The 24683-nt window shown below is 53.5% G+C and overlaps 1 protein-coding gene across 7 annotated transcripts in view; it reads left to right on the forward strand.

Annotated features, from left to right (window-relative positions):
• Positions 1 to 15240, forward strand: part of Kcnt1 (potassium sodium-activated channel subfamily T member 1) — a 57953-nt gene extending 42713 nt beyond the window's left edge. For all 7 annotated transcript variants that reach the window (XM_041674476.1, XM_041674477.1, XM_041674475.1 and 4 more), the window contains 13 exons: positions 470 to 575; positions 1740 to 1912; positions 2335 to 2406; positions 2575 to 2709; positions 3517 to 3628; positions 6213 to 6314; positions 6609 to 6692; positions 6814 to 6939; positions 7284 to 7304; positions 8119 to 8449; positions 9718 to 9780; positions 12889 to 12976; positions 13101 to 15240. In XM_041674476.1, the coding sequence (XP_041530410.1) occupies positions 470 to 575; positions 1740 to 1912; positions 2335 to 2406; positions 2575 to 2709; positions 3517 to 3628; positions 6213 to 6314; positions 6609 to 6692; positions 6814 to 6939; positions 7284 to 7304; positions 8119 to 8449; positions 9718 to 9780; positions 12889 to 12976; positions 13101 to 13221 (1534 nt within the window). In that variant the 3' untranslated portion in view covers positions 13222 to 15240. The remainder of the gene's footprint in view (positions 1 to 469; positions 576 to 1739; positions 1913 to 2334; positions 2407 to 2574; positions 2710 to 3516; positions 3629 to 6212; positions 6315 to 6608; positions 6693 to 6813; positions 6940 to 7283; positions 7305 to 8118; positions 8450 to 9717; positions 9781 to 12888; positions 12977 to 13100) is intronic.
• The last annotated feature ends 9443 nt before the right edge of the window (positions 15241 to 24683 follow it).

A 24683-nucleotide genomic window follows, 5' to 3' on the forward strand; every position in this document is an offset into this window, starting at 1 on the left:
CATGTGTGCAAGTGTACACATGTGTATGTGTGCATGCATCTGTTCCTGTGTTTTCTTCCATGTGTATACATGTAAACATCTGCACTGAGTATATTATGTGTGGAATTTTTCCCCGGGGACATAAGGGATCCCATGGGTTACAAGCTACCTGCCTATCCCCCATCTGAGTAGCTGAGGACTGACCATTGGAAGGATGCTCCCAACCCTCTTGGGTCCTGCGGAGGGGAGTGGTAACAAGTGGCCCCTCTGCACCCCACCTCAGCCTGGGCCATTCTAGGACCTTGGTGTACCTGTCCCAGCCCTAACCTGGGATGCAGGGACAGGTCCCTGAGGACTTGTCTCTTGTGACTGTCCCAGCAGATGTAGGGATTAGGAGCTGGGAGACAGTAAGGCATCTCTGCTAGTACCAGGTGACTCCATGAATAGTCCAGGTAAAGGGTGCCATGCTGTGGTCCCTGTCTTCATCCAGGTACGTGAAGGGCTACCCCCCCAACTCACCCTACATTGGCAGCTCCCCAACCTTATGCCACCTCCTGCCTGTGAAAGCTCCCTTCTGCTGCCTGCGGCTGGACAAGGTAAGGCTGAGTCTCTGCAGCGGCACCCTAGACTCCGCTGTGGCCACCATGTATTTCGGGGATGCTGCAATTGAGCAGGAGCAGACCCCCTTCTACCTCACCCACCCACTCTCTGCCTCCCTGCTCTGAACTCACGGGCTGAAAGCAGGTTAGGACCCCCGAGCCCTGAGCCCCCAAACATCTTGCGTGTTCCCAGAGGAGGAGGACTCCTTCTCTCCTCATATAGCCCATCCCCAGAGTCAGGCAGAGCCAGGGTCTCCTGCCAGGGGAACCCAAGGCTCCAACGGTCTTGTCATTCTTTAAGTCAGCACACACCTTCCTGTCTTCCTGGGATCCCTTGTTGACCTCTGAAGAGCTTGGATCCTGTGTTCAGGGCAACAGAACTCCGTCTATGATCGAGCCAGCCCATGCATCTGGGCTGAGCACCCTGAAGCGGGATGGGGCTCAGCTGGCCGCGTCTCTGGCCATGCTGTCCCGCTGTGAAAGTGACTATCTCTATGGTCCAGTCACTGCTGAGATCAGGGCAGGATGGCTTCTAACCTTCCCCACTCTGAATCAGCTCTCTTAATTCTAGATCCCGCCAGTAGTTCTCCTCAGCATGTCGCCAAGGAAACCATCCTTGCACTCACGTGGTGGAGGCACATGGCCTCTCGTTTTACTCAGGGCCCATACTCATGTTGTTTTGGGATCTGAGCCCTTCGATGTTTGCCAGCCTCTCACACTTCCTCCCTGTGCATGCCCAGCTCTAGACTGGGACCAGGCACCTCCAACTGAGGTCTGACTCAATTTAGGGAAAGAGAACTGAGGAAACAGATGATTAGATCAGATGCTGCCTGAGACCTTGATTCTGGGCTCTGTGGTGGACAGAGCTAGGCACTGGACTGTGTGAGCACACACACACACACACACACACACGTATGTGTGTGTACACATGACTTGGCCCTCTGTATTTCTGTAGCTAAATGCTGCAGTGACTGGCTTACACCCAGCTTTGTGGGACACTGACTTTAGTGGCGGCCAGCAGGATGAGCCCTGGTGGCTGGTGGCCCAATATCTACCCAGGGCTCCCATGTGCTCCCGTGTTGCACGCCCCTGCTATTGTTGGCCCACCAGCTTCTCCCACAGCCAGGGTGGTTGCCCAGCCTGGGTTTCCAACATCCCCAGGGCTGCAAACACAACAGCTATGAAGATGCCAAGGCCTATGGGTTCAAGAACAAACTGATTATCGTCTCTGCTGAGACGGCGGGCAACGGGCTCTACAACTTCATCGTGCCGCTGCGTGCCTACTATCGGTCTCGCCGGGAACTCAACCCCATTGTGCTGCTGCTTGACAACAAGTGAGACACTGTGCACTCCCATAATGCCTCTCTTCCCGTGCCAGGACTGCTGGCCAGTTCCCTGCTGTCTTCCGTGGCTATGCCTTCTATATCTTACTGGCCTTAGCAGCTTCCTCCTCTAGTTTCTCCTGTAGCCTCTTTACATCACATCCCCACAATTTGACAGTTCCCGTGGCCCACGGGGATCCCCCAAACCATAGCTCCTTTCCTCTAAGGACCCGGAAGCATGGCAGCCAGAGCCCAAGGTCCAGTCTTGGCTATATAACCTCAGCAAGTCCAGGGCCTCAGTTTCCCCTGGGTTGAATAAGTGGCAGAACTTTTGGCCTTAAGTTCCCCTCAGTCCCATGTTTTGGGGGCCCCAAGAGTGTGGAGAGGATAAAGCATAGAGCAAGTGACACCTCTCGGCCCTGCTGTTCCCACAGACCTGACCACCACTTCCTGGAGGCTATCTGCTGCTTTCCCATGGTCTACTACATGGAGGGCTCCGTGGACAAGTAAGATGAGATCAGCCTCGGCCACAGTGCCTGCTGTCTCTCCACCGTCCTCCCCCAGAGCTCCTCAGTGAGCACTCAGCCCAGACCCGGGGAAAGAGAGGGAGGTTGAGAGGGACCTGGTGTGTGAGGGGGAGGGGAATCCACAGCCATAGCCCTTGCCCTGTGCAGCCTGGACAGCCTGTTGCAGTGCGGAATCATCTATGCCGACAACCTGGTGGTGGTAGACAAGGAGAGCACCATGAGCGCCGAAGAGGACTACATGGCAGATGCTAAGACCATTGTCAATGTTCAGACCATGTTTCGGTGAGCACCTGACGCCTGGGAGCCAGGCTTCCTACAAGGTCTCCACAGAAACGGATATGGAGAACCATGTGTCAGGACCACTGTGAGAACCCTTAGCCCCAACCAAAGGACCCACCAAAGTCCACAGCCCTGACCATGGGGCCCAGCACAGACCCCACAGCCCTGACCATGGGGCCCAGCACAGACCTCAGGGCCCTGACCATGGGATCTACAAGAGATCCCACAGCCCTGACCACGGGACCCAGCACAGATCTCACAGCCCTGACCATGGGGCCCAGCACAGACCCCACAGCCCTGACCATGGGACCCACCATGGTCTCCAAAGCTATTACCATCGGACCCATCAGAGTCCACAGACCTCACCACAGGACCCACAAGAGACCACACTTCTATGTGTGGTCCCAGGGCTCTGAGGGTCTGTGGTGAGTCCTGCGGTCATGACTGGGTGGTCTCTATTGCGTCGGTTACAGCCGTGGGCATTAGTCTCTGGTAAATTTACAGGGACCCAAAACAGACCCCCACAGCCCTGACCACAAAATCTACCAGAGACTAATGCCCACGGCTGTAACCGACGCAATAGAGACCACCCAGTCATGACCGCAGGACTCACCACAGACCCTCAGAGCCCTGGGACTGCCTCAGACCCTCAGTCCTGACTGACCACAGCCATTCGACCCACCACAGACCCCCAGAGCCCTGGGACTGCCTCAGACCCTCAGCCCTGACTGACCACAGCCATACGACCCACCACAGACCCCCAGACCCTCAGCCCTGACTGAAGGACAACTCTGCTAATCCCTCCCCCAGGCTCTTCCCCAGCCTCAGCATCACCACAGAGCTTACCCATCCTTCCAACATGCGGTTTATGCAGTTCCGTGCCAAGGACAGCTACTCTCTGGCTCTTTCCAAACTGGAAAAGGTAAGTGGGCCCCTCCTGGTGGGTCAGCCTTCGCTAACGGGAGCCCAAAGAGGTTATGAGCAAGGTGAGGGAGAATGGGCTTCTGTCCCGTAGGAGCCAAGGAGATAGGCTCAGCTGATGCAAAGCTCTCCTTGGGGGGCTACTTCCCAGAGCACCTGCGAGTCAGTGGTAATCCTCTCTGGGATCGGCCAGGAACTGGTAACAGATACTCACAGCCCACCCACCACCAGACCCTGCCTCTGTCCCAGCTCTGAAGATCAGAGAGTGGGGAAAGCCTCGTGCTTCTGACCATGGAATTTGTAGGAGGGGTCAGCTCCATGGATGGTATTGGCTAGGCCAGATGTGGAACTCGGGGACACAAGGGACTCAGTAAGGCATTAGAGATATGCTAAGGACCCAGGAACCCACTAGGAATATGGGAAACTACAGGACTATAGGAGACAGGTCACTGTCTATGTTACTCTGGTGTGTGGTGGCTGTAGCCACACCTGCTAATCCACACAAGGGATGGCCAGGCGCTGGGGTGAGGGCAGTGGAAGCCATGTGTTAAGATGAAGACAACAGAGGCCAGGTATGGAGGAGGCAGCCACAGCTGCCAATGCCTGCTGTTCTGTGTGAGTCCCTAGCTCAGCCTGGGCCAGTGTGCTTGTGGTGAGCTGCCAGAGGCCAGCATGACTGACTGAAGAAGGCAGGAATTATCTGGGCCACACCTGACTCCAGACATCAGGCAGAACAGACAAGCTCTGGGGTTTCTTACTGCCCATGAGCACAGAGCTGACTTGAAGCTAGGGCAAAGTGGAAGTGGCCAATGGGAGCCTGTCTGTGTAGACTGCTATCTGGCTGAGCCAGAGAGGCATGAGGGAGCCAGACGGGCAGAGGACCAGACAACAGTGCGACTCCCGCTGTCCAGCTTACCCCCATCACTGGTCTCTGCTCTCCCCAGCATCTGCATCCACACTGGAAAGGGTCAAGGGATGCCTAAGCAGTCCAAGGTGCTAGGATTCTCTGAGTGGCCACTCGGACCACGGCCCCACATATCACCAGGGTCCTCACAGTGTGACCGAGGGTAGGCCAGGCTGGTATCCCTGCTTGGAGTCATCGTGGAGCCTGTGTCCCTATACACAGTCACACCTGGGGCCAGCCCTGCTCCTCAGGGGCCTCGAGGAAGCCTGGGAATAGGTGAAGGCAGCCTGCATAGACAGTAACTGGTTCACACAGCTAGGGCCTCTGTGGTAGATGTCAGCAGTGAAGGGTGGGGGTTTCTTTCATCCCCTCCATGTAGCATGGACCTGGTGGCTGGGCCATCCCTGCATTCTGGACTTGTCAGCTGTTGTCCGTCCCAGGGCAGTGAATGGTCCAGGGCCCATCATGTGACTTTATCACAGTAGGGATGGCAAGGACAAACTGAAGAAATCAGAACACGGTGGTAGTGCATTCATGGATGCTGAGGGGTTGGGATCCCAGAACACGGTGGCAGTGAACTCATGGATGCTGAGGACTTGGGATCCACAGTGATGGTAGTGAACTCATGGATGCTGGGGGGTTGGGATCCACAGTGGTTGATGTCCTGGGCCCTGGGCAGACGAGATAAGGAAGAAGATGAGGAGGCTGCTGGTGTCGTGGCTTCCTGGAGATGGTAGAATCCCCAGTCACACCCACTGTTATGGCCTGCCTATCACTGAGCAACAAGCTTTGTAGGATTGCCCACACTGAAGAAAAATGCCCACTCCTTGTCTGAAATAGAAGGGAACACTCTGGATAGAAGCTAACATTAGCAACACTCCTTCCCCTTCCTTCCAGTCATTTGGACCTATGGCATGGTCCCTTCCTGATTAGGGCAGTCCTTAGGAAAGCCAGTGGAATGCTTGAGTTACCACTGTGGTTCACCTGCACATGGTGCACACCAGAGTGGGAAGGTAGTGGCCGTGACTATGGAACTGTCACGTGGTACAACCACGTGTTGTAGCTCAGACATACGTGGTTCTTCCTGGGCCAATCAAGCCCACACATCCTAGCCCCACTGTTTCGCTCTCCGACCTCACACTCCCCCCAGCACTTGCCCTCTCTGTTAACTGGAGTGCAAAGAAGGACAAAATGAAAGGAATTTTTGCCACCTTGTCCTGTGTGCTTCCTTCCGTCACTGGGAAGATGTGACTGGTGGAGGGGCCACTGATGGAAAGGCCCAGCATGTGCGAGGCCCTGGATTCCAAATACAGGACGTATCTCACAGGTTCTGGGTCCCAATTTCTTCTCAGAGCCCAAACTCTCCCTAGGCTCTGGGCCTGAGTGTGTCTGGGCAGATGCGGCTGGATATTCAAGCCTGCTGGCCAGAAGTCTGTTGATGTATGCAGATACACATCCATGTATACATATACCATGCACATACTACACTCAGCACATGTATGCATGCCATGTACCCATGCTCATGCCACACAAGCACACAAAAATGCATGCATGCCATACCACAAGTACATGTACACACATATGCATACACATACCACACATAAACACACCTTATGTACATATCCTTACTCTGATGGCCACCTGTGATCCTATGTGCCATCTGAGGACCCCTTTCTTGCAGCAAGAACGGGAGAATGGCTCCAACCTGGCCTTCATGTTCCGCCTGCCATTTGCTGCTGGTCGAGTATTTAGTATCAGCATGTTGGATACACTGCTCTACCAGGTCAGCTGGGATGTGGAGGGATGTGGGCAGGGTCCCATGATCCCTGGACCAGAACCCACAGTTGCTCTCCACCTAAGATCTGGTCCCATTGCTCTGGGCAGCTCTCCCCAGATCTCCTGAGACAGATTCCTGCTGGAGCAGCGGGTCTAACTGCCTTCAGGGATGCCCTGGTACCACTCTGGGGGTTTAGGGTCCTGGTCCTTTTTAGATCTCATGTGCTGGGCTGGCAGGCAGGTGGCTTCTGAGTGCGCTGAGGCGGGAGCATCTGCCTCACGTGGCCCCGCTGCCCCACAGTCCTTCGTGAAAGACTACATGATCACCATCACCAGGCTGCTGCTGGGCCTTGACACGACCCCAGGCTCCGGCTACCTCTGCGCCGTAAGTGCAGGCCAGGTGTACAGTGCCACAGGGCACAGGCCTGGCACCCTCCTCGGGTCACTGCAGTCTGGGGACTCTGGGTGCTGCCTGTAGCCCTTCTCAGCCCTTCCTCTCGTCGCAGATGAAGGTAACCGAGGATGACCTGTGGATCCGAACTTACGGCCGCCTCTTCCAGAAACTCTGTTCCTCCAGTGCTGAGATCCCCATCGGCATCTACAGGACTGAGTGCCATGTCTTCTCCTCTGAGGTACAGCCCCATTGCTGTCACAGTCCAGCTCTGGGCACCTGTGTGTGACTGGCATTTGCCAGAGGCTCCTTCCAGGCAGGTTCAGTGTCCAAAACATGTGCCTCCAGAGAGGGCATCTGCCACTCTGGGAAGAATGGTGACCTTGGGAAGCATCCCAGACCTCCAGAGGGCCTGGGTAGGGTATCCAGAGTGGTGGGGTGCAGCTTGTCTACTGCGGTAGACTATGGTAGTCCGCCTGCCATCCTGCCCTTGCATGTTCTATATGGACTTTGAGAGGCGAGGATGCACTGGGGTAGGGGCAAACACACCCACCGGTCCCTCACAACCCTTGGTTTCCTTTACAGCCCCATGACCTGAGAGCCCAGGTGAGCACCCCCGGACCCCATGTGGCGTTTCTGCTCCACCTGTGCCTCATGGAGTTCTTCCCTACCTTGATCAGGCCCCTGGGAAGCAGACAGGAAATAAAAATGTGTTTGCCTCTGGGCTGTTCAGGGTCCGGGGTGGAGGTGGCGGGACTCTCAGCAAGTACCATCCTGCTATGCAATGGGGAAACTGAGGCAGGGGGCAATCACTCATGGGTTTGCCCACATCGTGTGTACCCTTCACTCCAGCCCAGCTCTATGCACCATCAGAAGGCCCCTCTGCAGCCTCCAGAGCAGCAGATACCCCTGTGGGCTGCTCTGACCACCACACCTGCATTATCCCTCTCAGTCTCTCTAAAGGGCTGCTGATGGGGTCCCCACATTTTCCCCAGCCCCTCACATGCTCACTCAGTCATGCACAGCCTACCACACCCCACCTCTGTTCGCATTGACTCCCAGGGATGTGTTTGATGGGGACCCCTGCTCTACCGCATGGAGGGAAACTGAGGTATAGACAGAGGTCCCAGTGCTAGGCCAAAGCCAGGATATACCGGGTCAGAGAGACCAGCTAGATCCATAGATGTGATGGCCCGGAGAGACAAAGGATCCGCTTCCCTGGGACAGGCTGGCTCCATCCTGGGTCAGACTTTGAGCAGGTCCAGGAGGCCAGGCAGACTGGGGTACAGATGGGAACACAGGACCCCACAGTCTTTCTGGCCTGGAGAAGGCTGGCGTTCACACTGTGGGTCCAGAGCCCATCTCCTCCCTGGCACCTCAAGGCACAAGGCCCCATTCCATAGCCCTCCTGCCTGCCCAGTCCCAGATCTCAGTCAACATGGAGGACCGTGAGGACACTCGGGAGGCCAAGGGGCCCTGGGGCACACGCGCTGCCTCCGGCAGTGGCAGCACCCACGGCCGCCACGGGGGCAGTGCTGATCCAGCGGAGCACCCCCTACTGCGCCGCAAGAGCCTCCAGTGGGCCCGCAAGCTGAGTCGAAAGAGCAGCAAGCAGGCGGGGAAGGCCCCTGCAGCCACAGAGTGGATCACACAGCAGCGGCTCAGCCTCTACCGGCGTTCAGAGCGCCAGGAGCTCTCAGAGCTGGTCAAGAACCGGATGAAACACCTGGGGCTGCCCACCACGGGCTACGGTAAGGGCAGGCAACAAGGCGGGGCAGGTTGGGCCATAGCAAAGTGGTTAATGAGCATCTTAATCTATATGACCCCTTCGGCAGGCGTGGCCACAGAATGGTCACTTGGGCCTGCTCAGTGACGGGCAGAGGAGTGTCTATCCCCACCCAGTATGGAGAAGGTGCAGAGTGACCCACAAACCGGCTCGCTTCTGCTACTCCAGAGCCTCAGTTTCCCCAGCAGAAAGCAAGGGACTGGACCTAAAGGAAGAGTAGAGTAGAAAGCCAAGCCGATGGCTTTTGTTGGGGTACAGATCCAGTCTTCCCATTTCTGAGAGATGTGAGGCAAGGAGTTAGCAGGTCCCTGGCCAGGGAGAGGGTGGGGCCCAGTCATCGGGAACAAGAAGGACTTACACATCCTCTGTCTATCCCACCGTCCTCCCCAGGGTAGTCATCCCATTTCTGTAACCCCCTTCTTTCTGTGCCATTTTTGGGTAACATCTGTGTGACTTTAACCAGGCTGCCTCTCCTGATGAGGTCAAAGGGGGCCCAAGCACTCTCTTCTGGCCTGTGCGCTCCCACACTCCCTTAGTATCTCAATACTCAGCTGTTGCTGAGGCCCACCCTGCCTCATGATGCCTAGCATCACTGGAGATGGGGCCCTAGAGACTCCTCCAAGCAGAGATAGCTGCCCAGGGATCACTGGGGCTGGACCATGTGCTGGCCATGCATACTGGGTGTGATGGGCACCTTCACAAGGCAGAGATAGACTTCACTAAAGGGTAGGCCCAGGGAAGACTTTCAAGACCAGCATAACCACCCTAGAGACTTTCCCAATCACGTGTACACAATGCGGAACTTCCCTACAATGCCCTCGATCTAGTGATCCCCACTGTATCCCCGCCCAGGTAACCTGCCGTTCCAGGGAACTAGCCACCAAGGCTAAGGGGATCCCTAGCATTCATGAACTATGGCAAGTACTAGAAGATACAAAGTCCAGCCCACATGACCAAGCTCAGAATTGGCACCTGCCCTGTGTGCCCCTTAGCCTCTGCAATGCACCCCCCACATGCCAGTGCTTGGCAGAGAAGGACCATATTCTCTTTGGCAATTGACTTGCTTCTGAGGTGGCTGGTGCTGGCCACCACTGTCCCGGCGTGGACGGTGTCTGCGTGCAATTGACCGCTGCCCTGCACCCATTCTGCTGTGCCAGCGTGCCCACCCTGCCACTGCTTGCTGACCTGTCTCTCTCTCTGTTTCTGTCTGTGCCTCTCCTATGTGTTCCATAGAGGACGTAGCAAATTTAACAGCCAGTGATGTGATGAATCGGGTAAACCTGGGATATTTGCAAGGTAATTCTGCTCCAGTGGATACCAGCCACCACATAGGGGACGTGCCAACCCTTTGCCACTTTGGCTGGGCCAGACAGTGACCAGGAGAGATGAGAGGGCTTTGTGTGTCCACAGTGGGTTCTCAGGCCTTCAATCTTCCTCCTTGGTTTGTTCTGGCTGAGGGTCATGGGAGCCCAGATGATGGTACCCACCCCGGCCCCAGGGCTTAACCTCAAATACTTTATCCAGCTCTGGTGTTAGAATGTGCCATGCCATCTAGCTTTGCCCTGACCAGACAGCAGGCCGTTCCAGCAACAGCTTGCCTCTCTGGCTAGTCCCACGAGATGCCCAAAGTCCCAATGTGTCTTAGTGAGCCTCCTGCCAGGCATGAGGATGAAAATTAGGATTGCACTCCGTGCTAAGGCATAGGCAGGCTTGGACTACCCAAGCCAGGTAGACTTGGGGCTTCAAGAGCAGGCTCTTTCTATCTGCTTGAGACAGAGCTGACCTAGTAGCCACTTCTCATCTGCGGGCTTTAATGCTGCGGAGTACAAGGAGCTACCCCACATGAGGACAGAGCAAAGGCTAAGCCACTGCCTTCGGTGCCTCCCCTCCAATCAGGTTTTCTGGGAGCTTTAGCAGTGGCTGGGCCCAGGTAGATGTCGGTTTAACTGGGTCTGTATTTGTAAGGATGGCTGTGGGCAGCCACAGAGCAAAGTGTTGGCATCTCCTGGGCTTGCGGTTTTCCTCATCCTGCCACCCATGACAGCATTCATGGAAAGTGGGCCCTCTGCTGGCCACAAGGTGACTTCCATGACCCAAGCATGCCCTGTACCCAGTTCCATCTGCTTCCTGTATGGCTCCTAGGCAAAGGCGGGCAGGTGAGAGCTTGGGCAGCTCCTGCAGGATCACAGGGTGCTCTTGGTGTTCACTGAGCATCACCTGTGTGCTTACTGGGGAAAATGTGCTGGAACTTGGCGACAGGGACTCATAGAACCCTGGCGCGGCATGGAGTGGTGTTGGAATGCGAGGCTGGAATGTCACAACCTGTTCATAAAGGGTAACGTCCAGTGTGGGATGGTGCCCAGGGGCTCAGTGCACACGGGGCAAGAGAAAGCACACAAGCCCTGAAGTTATTCTGGTTCTGAGATGAGCAAGCTAAGGCTCAGATTAGGAAAGCTTATGGGGAAATGGGTACAGATGCCCGGGGCTCGGGTAAGGAGGTGGGAGAAAGTGAGGGGAAGCAGAGATGTTGCAAAGGCCTGACTTGTTGAGAGTTTCCATTCCAGAAGTGCATTTAATCTGGGCCTTGTCCCTGTCCTTACCTGCTGTCTACCTTTACCAAGCACGGGGATGCTAAAGCTACCTCGGGGCAGCTGGCTTGCTCTCTCAAGCTAAGCAGTTGGAGTCAGCACCACAAGACTGTCCACAGCCCCACCCTGGCATGATAGCCGGGATTTGGCATGGCTCTCTCAGCTCTGCACTAAAGAAGCACAAAGCCAGGCCTCATCCTGCCCTCCCATAGGCCTTGCTAGTCTCAAAAATCCCCAGATCTGCCCCTGGCTGGAGGAGAATGGTAGCCCAGACCTCAGACCTAAAGAGGGAGGATCCAGTAGCTTCCTCTCGCAGCCAGGGCTTCTAGCCCCACCTGCGGGATGACTGTCTGGTGGCCCTGATAGACACATATCAGGGGCCATGGTCTGGAGTGAGCATGACCGAATCCCCCTGCTCCTGCTCACACCCTACTGCCCCTGCACTGTCCGCCCCAAAGCTGCATGAAAGACTTACTCCCAGAATAACACGCCTCCCACTTGGCTCCAAACATGAGCCACACCATGGGGGACCTTAACTGTAGGATTTGCGGGGGGGGGGGCAAAAACTGATGCTCATGGGGCAGAACAGCACCCCATTTACAGAGAGCGGGCTACCAGGCTGTCCTACCCTGCAGACGTAGACAGAGGTAAAAGCTCCATTGGAACTACCCCCAGGTACAGGCACACCCCCTTCGCAGAAGCATTCTGTGTCATATGCCTCATCTTGGGGCTGCAGCTCTGGAAGCCAAAGCATGCCCTACCCTGGCCCAGGTGGCTACTTGGCAGCTCCCTCAATGTCACAGAGGGCTAGGCTATGTCTAACATGACGAAGGATAGAGGACACTGGAAGGGGCTGGGCAGAAGATGCCCTGTCCCAGGTCACCCTCATTTTGTATGCCCTTGGAATCTAGAGGTACCTTTAAACATGAAGTGGGCAAACTGAGGCCAGCAAGCTCAAGGCCATTGCTAGCACTGTATGTGGCCATGGTGCCCTGCTGGTCAAGCACAGACATCAATGGTATAACTGGCTGCTGCTCCAGAACCATCCACATTGCTAGGGATCACAGTCTATCATCACCCTGGGGTCATTGCTGGTCTCTCTCTCTCTGGAGAAGCAGCAGCATAGCCACAAATGGGAGGAAATGACCCTGTTCTCCAGTGAGTCCAAAGTATAGGGAGTAGATGTGGCCTGCCCAGTCCCAGGGACGGTGGTACCTGCAGAGCACTTCAGGAGGGTGACAGGAAGGCCTGCGCGGCTCCTGGAGGGCATGCAGGTATGAAGGTGTGGAGCAGATGGTGTGTATGTATAGGTGTTACATGGCTGTACATGTGGGTATTAGCGGTATGTGTCGTATGTGCAGGTGATCAGTAGTGTTTATGGGTGCTCACAGGTATATGTGCAGGTGCATGTATGTAGGAGTATGCATAGGTGCTTGCAATGTGGGTGTGAATAGGTGTGAATAGGTATATACAAGTGTACTCAGTTATATGTGCAGGTGTGCACAGGTGCACTCTGGGATTGTACAGGTATGTGTGCAGGAGTGCTCGGTGCCTCTGTTCTGTCAGTACCCCCACTCCCCTCCTCCACTGGTGAGATGTCATCTAAGGTTGGTTGTCAGATGAGCAAGCAGCCTGGGACAGAGGGAGCCAGTGGCTGAGCCCTGCCCAGTGCAGGCAGGAGCAGAGGACAGGTATCAGGGAGGACCGGTCAGTATATGGCCAGAAAGGCTGGAGAACTACCTCCCCTGTGCTCCTTGGGGTCCAGCAGAGCTATTCTGGGTGGGGTTGGGTGATGCTTGGGCTGTGTCCTTTACAGACGAGATGAACGACCATCACCAGAACACCCTCTCCTATGTACTCATCAACCCCCCGCCAGACACGAGGCTGGAGCCCAATGACATTGTGTGAGTACAAGTTCTGTCCCTCCCAGCATCCGGCGTGGAGCTCCAGACCCCACAGCTGGCACAGGCCTGGTGTGGCTGGCTACCTGGATTGTCATTCCAGACCCTTCCTTGGTGTCTTCTACAGGTACCTCATCCGCTCCGACCCCCTGGCCCACGTGGGCAGCAGCTCCCAGAGTCGGAAGAGCAGCTGCAGCAACAAGCTCTCATCCTGTAATCCTGAGACCCGGGATGAGACACAGCTCTGAGCAGCCACAAAGCCCATGTGGGGACAGACAGGCGGACACAGAGAGAGCATTGTCACACGCTGGCTTGGCCCAAGCAAGCTATGACTATACAATGGCTCCAAGACTTGTCCCCCAGGAAGGAAATTCTCTTGGTGGGGCCAGTCATGAGACCACTGGACTACCCTTGAAACTGGCAGGAGGCACTTTTTAACCTATTTTTACAAATATGTATGATTTGCATCTCTTTACAAAGCTGTACCACAACTCGTGACTTGGGTCTGGCCAAAGTAGGAGGCTAGCAGCAGAGAAGGAACTGAGCAGGGACTGGACACGACCCCAGGTCCCACCCTCCTGCATGGCTTCACTCAGTAATTTCTGAAGGGGCTCTGGGGTGCATGGGAGAAGGAAAGACCTGCAACTGGGGAGTCCCACATGGAACTGGGGAGACCCCTGCATGGAGGCCAGCTCTAGCCGCCCAACGTACTATTCTGAGCTTCTGCATGGTTCTGAGACTATACCAGGGCCTATGGGCTGCCTCTCCCCAGAACCAGGCAAGGGGCCAGCAGTAACGGTGCCGTGCCTGCTCTTTAAGTGGAGGAGAACAGAGGGGCTTGTCAGGGGGCCCATCCTGAACCTGAGCTCTGCAGCCCCTGGCATGGGGTGGGGGAAGGGGCTGCTGGTGGGTCCTCACAGTCCTGTGGTCGGCCATGGCTATGGAGGGAGCCCTGCAGCTGTGGTTATGGAGGTCAGATGATGTTTCCAGCTACCACACTGAGCTCCCCCAGCCACGGAGCTTGGGGACCCAGAATCTGCAAATGATGCATCCCCATGGACCATTTCACACACTCAAAGCAAAGTCTCGTCTCTAAACACCTGATCTGAGAAGCACAATAAGCTCTGGGCTCTGGGCATGTCTCAGGTCTCCAGGGATTGCTCCAGGCAGCTAACTTCAGTCTTGTTTGTGGTTTGTATGGTTGGAACTGGAACCTTCTATTAAAATGGATTTATCCTGCAGGCATGCATGGAACAAGGTGACCCATCAAGGCTCCAGGACACGGGGTCTGGAAGACATCCGAGGCTCACCTGTTTTAGGGTTAGAATCGCCTCCTTTATTTCCCTCCCCAGACTTCACAGACCAGCCCCGAACCTCTGGCCTGGCCAACATGGCCTTCTCAAAACAGTAATAAATCTTCTGTAGCTATGGGTGACTGGGTCTGGGAAGCTGCCAGGGTGTGCATGAGTCAAGTCCAGAGGACCCTCTGGCTAGCTGACAGTCAACCTCCCTCTATGGTCCAGCATGCCCTGAAGGTAGAAACAGCTCACCTAAGGCCCCAGACTCCTGGAAATCCATCCTCACCCCACCCTGGGGAGGAAGGTGCCTTTGATGTCACTATGTAAACCTCTGCCATGTGCTTTTTGGGTGTCCTGAAAGGCTGAGGTGAAGGGATGACCAAAGGGCCAAGTTCTCCCAGGTGGAGCAGATGGACCCTCCAGTGGGTGGGCTCTAAAGGGCAAGGCAGTTGCTATAACCTGCCTGATAGGGTGCCTAGACCAAGTCTTCACTGCCCATGGCCTGCCTGCAAACCCAGCCTTCCTACTCTGCCTGTCTGGGATCCACATGCTCAGAAAGTATACATAAGCCCTAGTGAGGAGTACTGAAACAGTTCTTACAGTTAGCTGTCAGGACTCAGGGAGGTTGTTTGGGGGCCTAGGTGGAGAAGCAAGTAGTTTACCCTGGACTGGCGTGTCCAGAACTCACCTAGGGCCTATTGGTGGCCATCACTCTGTAGCAGGAGGGGTCTGACCCAGTACCCACACTCCATCTCCCTGCCCAGCCACCTGCCTGGCTGCTGAGCCCAGAGACACAGACTCTTACTGGTCTCCATCTAGATGGGGCTACAGCCTTCAAGCCTATGCTGGAAGAGCTGCCACCTCTGGGGCACCTTGGGGAACCACCTGACCCATATTTGGATCAGGGTGCTTACTCTCCTGTGCACCTGAAGCGTGGGAACACATTTCCAGTCTCTCGGTATGTGTGTGTGTCTGGGGGGAACGGGGGGGGGGGTGTCCTCTTACAGGCAGATACTTCAGCACAGCCTTTTGCTAGTTCCTAAAGATGCCAGGCCCTGGGACTAGCACTTGGGCCAGGAGGATATGTGTGCTGTGAGATATCAGATATCAGATACCAGCTCAATAAAAGCCACCTGCACTCCTGGAACCTTCCATAGCTTCCATTGCCTTCATAGCCCGGCCTGGAGGATACCCTGTCTTCACAGGATCCCTGTCCCGAGCCATCCTTGGACCCCATCAATTCTCCCAGCCCGCATACCCTGCTGGCCTTAAGCGCTCTCATGAAACACTTGTTCCAAGTGGAACAGGTCTGTCCCAGCCCAGAAGGAGCTAGAATTTAAACACTGCAACAGAACTTTCAAAGTATAGAGAATTAGCAAGAAGCCTTTCATGTTCCTTATTCCTAACTAATCTAACCAAACCTGTTCAGAACAGTTCCGAGTGCCTTGGGGGCTGCAGCTTGTGGTTTAGTGCTGAGGGGCATCAGGACTGGAAGCGGTCTGCGGTGAGGGGGTGGGAGCTGGGAGCCTGTGCAATGAGTGAGTGCTTGCGTGCTTGCTGCAGGCTCTAGGCCGGCTCGGTAGCAGCCTAAAGATGTGCAGTGGCGGGCAGAGGGGAGGATATGTAACTGCCTAAGCACTTAGGAAGGGCAGAGACAGAGACCAAGGCAAGCGATGAAACCATTGCACATTGTTTTGCATTGGGGGTGACACCAATCCAACTATACACCTGCCACAGAGACTGAGGGTGATTTCAGCTGGCCAATGACAAGACAAACTCATGGGAGACGGAAAGCAAACCTGAGACATAAAGGAAGCATGTTAGGACCCATCTCCCAGGTCCCTCTTACTCCACCCACACCGTGAGGCATCTCAAGACAGATTCCTGAGGGTGTGTGGCTTCCGTCTCCCTCTGCCAGTACACCCAGGCCATGCTCAGTCCCATCAGGTTTCCACTCCACCCTTCTGACCCCTCATCCGACAGGCACCACGGAGATACATCTTAATGACCTCAAAAAGGGGTTGTTTTGTTTGAGACATGATTTTTGGGGGGTGAGGGGACAGGGTTTCTCTGTGTAGCCCTGGCCATCCAGGAACTCACTCTGTAGACCAGGCTGGCCTTGAACTCATAGAGATCTACCTCTCTTTGCCCCCTGAGTGCTGGGGCTAAAGGCGTGCACCACCATGCCTAGTGAGTCATGATCCTTATACTTGTTTATCTTCAGAGAATCCGTATTTTTCAACTACCTGGTCCAGTGAGAAAGGGTGGGGGGTTCTAGGGGCAGTGTTCTGGAAGGAGCTATGCAATGGCCGGTTGTGGGAACCCAACAGCACTACAGGTTGTGCTCACACCAAAGTCCAAGGCCTCAGCCCCCAGCCTCACCACATCACATAGAACCTGGAGTCTGGCTGGAAAGGGGGGGGGGGGCTCAATTAGAACCTCTGGAGTGGGAACAGCAGCCGTCTAGACTCAAAACAAACACCCTTGGGTGTTGGCCATACCCATCCTCGCCTCCTGTGACATCAGAAGTTTTGCAGTCCTGTGCTTGATGGTTCTAAGCAGAGCTTGCTTGTACCCAGAGCAAACCCTCCAGCCTGGGCTTCTGTCTGCAGAACGGGGTGCCTGTCTTGTTCCCAAAGCAACTGCAGCTCACAGAGGGATCCCACAGTGTTCTAGCCTTGAGCTGGAGGTAACATCTGCCTATCTAGACAAAGAGCTTCCAGCCTGGCCCAGAGCCTTAGGGGGAGTCATTGTCCATGCCCATGGAGTTCTGCATGGGCAACTCTGCATATCTCTAACAGATGCCTGCCAGGGTGGACAGTTTGTAACACAGCAAGTCCTACCCCCTATCCTTGTTCAGACCCTTTGCAACCAGACACATCCTAGTACTTCCCTGCTCTAAGGCCTGCTTTTTCTCCAAGTGGGGAGCATCCAGTGCTACACATCTTACAAGGATGGACAGGGATGTCCAAAACAGCTGGCAGTGGTCCAGGAGACAGCAGGCACTGGGGCTACTGTCTATCCCCAGCCTCTGCCTGAGGCACATGGCTGCTAACTGGGATGCCAAACAGAGACATGGCCTTGTCTTTTGCATGGCTGAAGACACTCCTCCCTCATGGGCTTGGGGATGCTCTCAAAGACTGTAGGACAGGTGAGTACTCCCCTCACCAGGAAAACTGAGGCACAGACCCATGTTAAGGGCTCAGAGCAGCAAGGCACAAGCCTGGACTTTGAAAGTAAACTTTTAGAAGCTCCATCATCCCACCAGGTTAGACTGTTGGGGTAGCAATACCCTTGGGTGGTCCTACCCTGACTCTCCTTGAGGTTCCAAGTAAGCCACAAAGGACAGCCAGGCTAGGACAACCCTCTTTATCCCCTCCCCCCCAAAGCACCACCTCTGATCCCTGCTCTGCCCACCCTCCTGAGGTGGAGTCCTAGCAACCGAGAGAAGCCAAACTCCAGGCCTAGACAGGACCTGGACCAACATGATCAGCACATAGCATTGGCACAAGCAAATGGTGCAGGCCGCATTGCTGACTTACAGAGGCAGGCTTAGCAGTTCTCAGGAGGCCCTAACTGGAGGCACTGCCATGTCTCCCTGCTAACACTTCAGCTGAAAAACATTTAGGTTTCCCAAGTCGTATGAGAAGATGGAATCTCACCCACTATGACACAATGAAAACACAAAACAAGCCAGGTACCTTTGATCCCAGGATTCAAGAAGCAGAGGCCAGCCTGATATACATAGCAAGAACCAGACCAGCTCGGGCTACATTAGACCCTGTAAAAGAAAAACGAAGTGGGGTGGGAAAGATGAAGGAGGGTTGCCTGAAGAGATGATCCAGTGGTTAAAAGCAGTTGCTGCTCTTCTAGAAGACACACCTGGCAGCTCACCACCACCTATAACTCTAGTTCTAGGAGATCCAATGCCTTCTTTGACCTCTGCAGGTATGTGCTGCAATCTACACACGCAGCAAACTTTCATATACATAAAACAAAAGCCCATAGAAGTCCTCACCGTAGCATATGCTGGCAGTAGAGCAAAGAGGCGGGGCAGTCTGAATTGCTAAGTTCTGCTTCTGCCTCTAGACACAGGATGTGCTTCAGCACTTTGACCCCTTGGGTCCCGTTACTCCAGTGTCCAGACATCAGACGAGGGCTGCCTTCCAGAAGCCCCTCAACTGAGGACTTGAAACTAGAGAATTCTGATTTCTGTTGGGACCACATCCTCCCAGACGGCTTGAACCTAGAGAATTCTGATTTCTGTTGGGACCACATCCCCCCAGATGGCTTGAACCTAGAGAATTCTGATTTCTGTTGCCCTCTGTAATTAGTAAATCCACTTCAGTTACCGGCTCTTCCATCTTATCAGCCCCAGACCAGCTGGTAACCGGATCCGTCAACCTACTTCGTGATCCCTGTGTTACGGATGAACCGCAGTACATCAGGGCCATCGCCAACCCAGGTAGCAGTCAGCTCAGACCAAGCTCTCTGCCCCTGTAGGAACCAACATCTTCTCCATCACCTGCTCTGCCCACAACCACTGGGACCAGGCTGCCTGTGAGTTTATGATCCTCCTGCCTTGGTCTCCAGAGTGCTTATGTTATGAAGTTGTTTCATATCTAACACATACTACTGTGCTCTCTGGGTAGTCTCCAGCATTTCATCATACAAAAATGGAGGAAAGCCAGGCATGGTGGCGCAGCCTGTAATCCCAGCACTAGGAAGGCAGAGAAGGCTCTGTGAGTTTGAGGCCAGCCTGGTCTACAGAGTGAGTTCCAGAACAGTCAAAGATAAAAAGAAAGAAACTCTGTCTTGAAAACTCAAAAGGAAAAAAATGGGAGGAAAATCATGCAAGGCCAGCTCTGTCCAAGTGGAAGTCTTGCTACGATGACATCTACCAAGGCAAAGTGAACCCCAGACTCCTGTGTTCAGGCCCTAAGCCCCAGAACTTTAGAATATGACTGGGTTTGGTGTAGGGGTTGAAAAAGGAGAACCAAAGAGACGTGGCCATTGGGGATCCAAGCCTATCTCACTGGTGTTCTTCTAAGTGGTCAGGACTGATACAGGACACACGGTAGGTAGACTGTCTACAAGCTGAGAGAAGTAGCCATAGCAGCTAGCCCTGACACCCCTTCCTTACCTCAGGCCTCTAGCCTCCAGGAGTGTGCATGTATGTGTGTGGGGGGGGGGGTGCACATGAATGCAAGTGTTCACAGAAGCAGAGGTCAAATGCTCAGGGAGCTACGGTTAGAGGATTCGACTTTCTCTCAGCATAAACATTACAAAATGTCAGAAAACAGATCTGGCAATGTGTAGAAAGGATAGAGCTGGGCTCCTTCATGCCAGGGAAACAGGTTTGTCTAAACACCAGGAAGAACAGTACGAAGACTCACCATCATTTCAGTGGGATACAATGCATCTTATAAAACCCAACCTAATTCTGGCACACTAAGGAAGGGAACCTAAACAGGAAGACCCCAAAAGGACCAGGAGGATGTCCAGCATCTCTGCCAGGCAGCTGTGGAAGAGTTGCAGCACGGTAGGGAGGTAGGAAGACAACCAAAACCCTAAACAAACAAAACAAACACAAAGGACATCATTCCTTTCCAGCAAATGCTAACAGTTCACGTACATCTGAGAGCTGAGCAGGACTGCTCATGGTGAGGCGGACAGAAAAATAAGCTTTTGCATTTATATGCTGCCTGCATCGGATGCTGTCAGTGTAAGGCAGGAATTACAGACAGAAGCCCCCCAGCATTCCCGCAAGGGGGAGACGCTAGCCCTGCCAGGGCTCACCTGGAGGACTCAGGCACCGTCATCTTACAGCTTTCTAAAGAGCTTAACTAACCTCTGTGACCTCAATTCCTCTGCCTATATGGAGCATAACTTTCTGGGTGGGGGCCTCACACCTACCCACAGAACACGGGCCCAGAAGGAAGAGGAACAAAGTCACAGAGCAGCAAACATACAGACTCTTACACCATCCCCAGCACAAAGCCAACCCCAGGTGTATGACAGGCAAGAAACCAACAAGCCAAAACCAAGAAGGCTTAGGTTACTTTAAAAGTCTTCATGACCCTGCATGAGCAGAGAGGGGATTTTTCAACACTACTGATAAAAAGTTTATAATGTGATAATCTTAAGGATTATTTATCACAAGCAACATGAAAAGGGAAAAGCCAAATCAATTAGCAAAAGATAATGAAATAGGCAAAAACTTGCATAGACATCTTACAAGACAAAAAGTATAATCCAACAAATGAAGAGATGGAAATATGGTCAACTTCATGTGGTCAGAAATGCCCATCCAAATGGATGGAGCTAGAAAACATCACTTTGAGTGAGGTAACCCAGACACAGAAAGACAATTATCACGTGTACTCACTCATAAGTGGTTTTTAAACATAAAGCAAAGAAAGCCAGCATACAAATCACAATCCCAGAGAACCTAGACAATAATGAGGACCTTAAGAGAGACATACATAGATCGAATCTACATGGGAAGTAGAAAAAGACAAGATCTCCTGAGTAAATTGGGAGCATGGAGACCTTGGAAGAGGGTTGAAGGGGAGAGGAGAGGCAGGGAAGGGAGCAGAGAAAAATGTAGAGCTCAATAAAAATCAATAAAGTATACATATAAAAAAACCAAACAAAAAAGAAACGCCCGTCAAGGCAAGAAAACAGTGTGTACCCCAAAAATTAAACAAGACAGTTTGGGATGGCTCAGGGGATAACAGCATTTGCTGTGTAAGCATGATGGCCTGCGTTTGATCCCCAAGGCCCTCATAAAGGTCACTTTGTAGACCAGGCTGGCCTTGAACTTACAGAGATCCACTTGCCTCTGCTTCCTGAGTGCTGGGATTAAAGTTGTGTGCCACCACCACCCAGCTTACACAATACATTTTTTAAGTGTTTTAAATACGACAGACCAAGTCCGATGGTGCATGCCTTTAACCCCAGCACATAAAAGGTAGGTCAGTTCATTTAAAGTCATCTGGTGCACACAGTGAGTTTCGGGGTCAGGCAGGGTTGACAGTGAGACCTTATCTAAGTTTCTAGAAAGCCACAGCTTGACCTGTCTGCTGTGCACACAATGGAAGGCTCCTGCCTCTGTTCTCTGAAGATCTCCTTTGAGGAAGAAAGGAGTGAAAAGGGGCCAAAGAAACTGCAATCTCACAGAGGAGCGTTCAGTCTGGCTGAACAGATAACTCAGGTTGCTCCAAAGTTTGGTCCCTCCAGGACTCCCATGTGGGCCAGCACCAGACTAGCTAGGCCCAGAGGCCCATGCAGCAGGGGCAGGGCTTGTGGGGCCCTCCTGTGAAATCCTCCAGACTTTTCTCATCAGGAAGTCAGAGGCCAATGGCTCCTCCCTTCCTGCTTCCCCAGGTGGTCGGAGATGTCTCCTCTCTACTATAAAACCTGAATGATGGCACATCAGGCCTCAAAGTCTACTGCTTGTTTTATGTGCTGGCTGCTTTTCCCTCTTAGGGGCAGGAAGCCTCAAGCCTCACAGGCATCTCCTCCTGGGGTAGCAGCCACTCTTTACCTCCATCCTACCTATAGGCAAAAGGGTTGGCTGTGAAGCGCCAACTTGGTGCTGGTGCGTAGTGGCATGCTCACGTGGCATCCTGGGTAGCACCAGAGACAGTCCAAGAAAGAATACCAAGCACCTGACAGCACTGAAGAAGGCGGAGATACTCTGGCTTGTGCCTGTTGAATACCTTCAATGAATGTCATTTCTTTTTTTTTTTTTTTTTTTAAATATTTATTTATTTATTATGTATACAATATTCTGTCTGTGTGTCTGCCTGCAGGACAGAAGAGAGCACCAGACCCCATTACAGATGGTTGTGAGCCACCATGTGGTTGCTGGGAATTGAACTCAGGACCTCTGGAAGAGCAGGCAATGCTCTTAACCACTGAGCCATCTCTCCAGCCCATGAATGTCATTTCTTAAAGTAAACCCAAGGGGCTGGTGAGATGGCCAAGAGCTTGCTGCTCTTCCAAAGGACCCAAGTTTGGTTCCCAACACTCATGTCAGGTAGCTCACAACATCCTGGAAACTGGGCTTATTATTCAATCCTTGCAGCTACGATCTAGGGCAGGGAAAACCACTCCAAAACAGAAGGTGCCCTGCAGTGTCTGTGGCACGGGAACGGGTGGGCCGGGATGGCATCAATACCACCTGGTTCAAGAGGCCTCTCATTTGCCCCCAGATACCCAGAGACGGAGGTCCTATCTACTTCTGTAGCTCTAGGCAAAGTATGCCAGGACCATGAACAGGACTGCAGCTGTGGGGAAGGAGGCAGACAGCCGTGTGGGAGTTTGGGTAGAGGGACGACTATCAGCCCACTAGTACCCCTGGGAGCACTGCAGGCAGACTGTCAGTCTCACAGAGCAGACCTATCACCCCAGAGAACCGGGTCCATGTCCACCCCCACGGCAGGTCCACAGATAACATCAGCAAAGTGACTGCTCTCTCTGACTTCACTGTCCCAGCATGCCTGTATATGAAGTTGCTAAGGGCATGATCCCTGCTCTCCCAGGACCTACAGCCTTCCTGAAGGACCCCTGTACTCGGGTACTGAGGCAAGCAGCTGCTTCGAGTTCACCCGACACAAGTTTAGCTGCCTTTTATTGACCATCCACTCATGACTGACAAGTGACAAAGAGAGATGTCCCCGTACCCAGTGGTCATCAACCAGCTCAACAGGGACTCCTGGAGCTTTAAAGCATAAACAACCCCAGAGCAATAGCAAACGGCACCTTCATCTGATGCAATGCCTAGCACCACAAGTCCAAGAGTAGGGACAGGACCCACTGTTACCCAGCAGGGGCTATGTCCCTCCAGAGCACTGTTCCTGCCAGGGTCTGCCCTCCAGGGACAAGAAACAGGAAACAGGCATACTTGTGAGCCAATCACTTGACTTGAAGAAGCACACAGAAATATGACTTAAATGCCACTGTGAAACAGCAGCACCACAAGTTTTTATTCCAAGCTCAACACTGTGGCAATGGCAGGGGGAGGAGGGAAGGGGAGGGGTTACTGGTGTGAGTGGGCCGGTAGGTAGGCACTGAAGCCTGCTACAACCTTTACTACTGAATATAGCCCAGGAGTAAGGTACACAGAAGTGACGAAGATGATTACAGCGAGCACCTCGTGAGAATGCACACGGCACTGCCAGGGTGTTCCATTCCCTTTAGGAAGGTCTACCTTGGACTACAGGCCCAGAATAGCAACTAAAACCAAGTTGTCTTTTGGAAACAATAGCTGTGTCAGTTCAACTGAAAATAACCACACAGACACACAAGCTCTAGATCGCAGAGCTTGGCTGTTCCCTGATCCCCACAAATCAAGCACAGGGCCACCCTCTCAGGCCTCCCAGCTTTGTGGCCTTCTAGAACTATTGGCAGTGGCTGCACAGGAGTCCCACAGGCCCATATAATCAAACATGTAAGAAACCGCCACAAACCTAAGGGATTGTTCTCCTGCCTGTGGCATGATTGTTTCTCTCTATACCAGAAAACAAGACAGGACCATTTCCAGCAAGGACACAAACCTGGGATACCATGGATCTTGTCTTGGTGTAGGGACAGGTACCCTACTCTCTGAAGCTTACGTGTGAACACCAGCCAGGACCTTACCTCAGGCAACAGATTTCAGACCAAGGCTGGTGTGGGTTTCCCTTCTCACGGAAGGTGCTACCAGACCGCAGCTAGGTCGGGACTCCCCACCTTAACTGGAGAGACACTACTCTGCTGTGAACCACTTGTGGAGTGCAGCCTGGGCTCAGATACTCATCCCCATCACTCAGGTTTGGCTATGGTACCTCCTTATTACTCAGGGAATGATGGGAAAAGCAAACACTATTCAGAGACCTCGGATGGGTGACTGCCTTGCCAAATCTTTCCAGGTCAAACCCCTGGCAAACAGTGTGAGGGCTGAGGGGCGAAGGGAGGAACCTATCATCATACACTAAGGTCCATGAAGGAGCCCAAGTTTGTCAGGGACACTTTGGTCACAGCTCTGAAATCCCTAACTCTGCCCATAGCACAGGCCTTCGGATGGGACACACAATAACACAGGGAACACCTTTCACAGTTTTGTAGGTTGTCATAGGGTTGCCAACACAAACCTAGGAATACCTGGGAGGAGACAATCCCCATTGAGGAACTGCCTCCATCAGGCTGGCCTAGGGATGTCTGTGTGGCATTTTCTTGATTGGTAACTGATGTAGGAGGGTCCAGCCTGTGTAAAAAAAAAAAAAAAAAAAAAAAAAAAAAAGCAGCAGAGTGGGGGGGGGGGGGAAGGTGGGGAGATGAAGTGGCATTACCCCACTGTCTCTGCTTCAGTTGGTGTCCCTCAGTGGTGAACTGTAATCTGCAAGCCAAACAAACCCTTTCTTTCC

This window comes from Microtus oregoni, unplaced genomic scaffold (genome assembly GCF_018167655.1).
Source record: "Microtus oregoni isolate MIOR12 unplaced genomic scaffold, Mior012 000025F_ref0000491, whole genome shotgun sequence".
Classification (NCBI taxonomy): Eukaryota; Metazoa; Chordata; class Mammalia; order Rodentia; family Cricetidae; genus Microtus; species Microtus oregoni.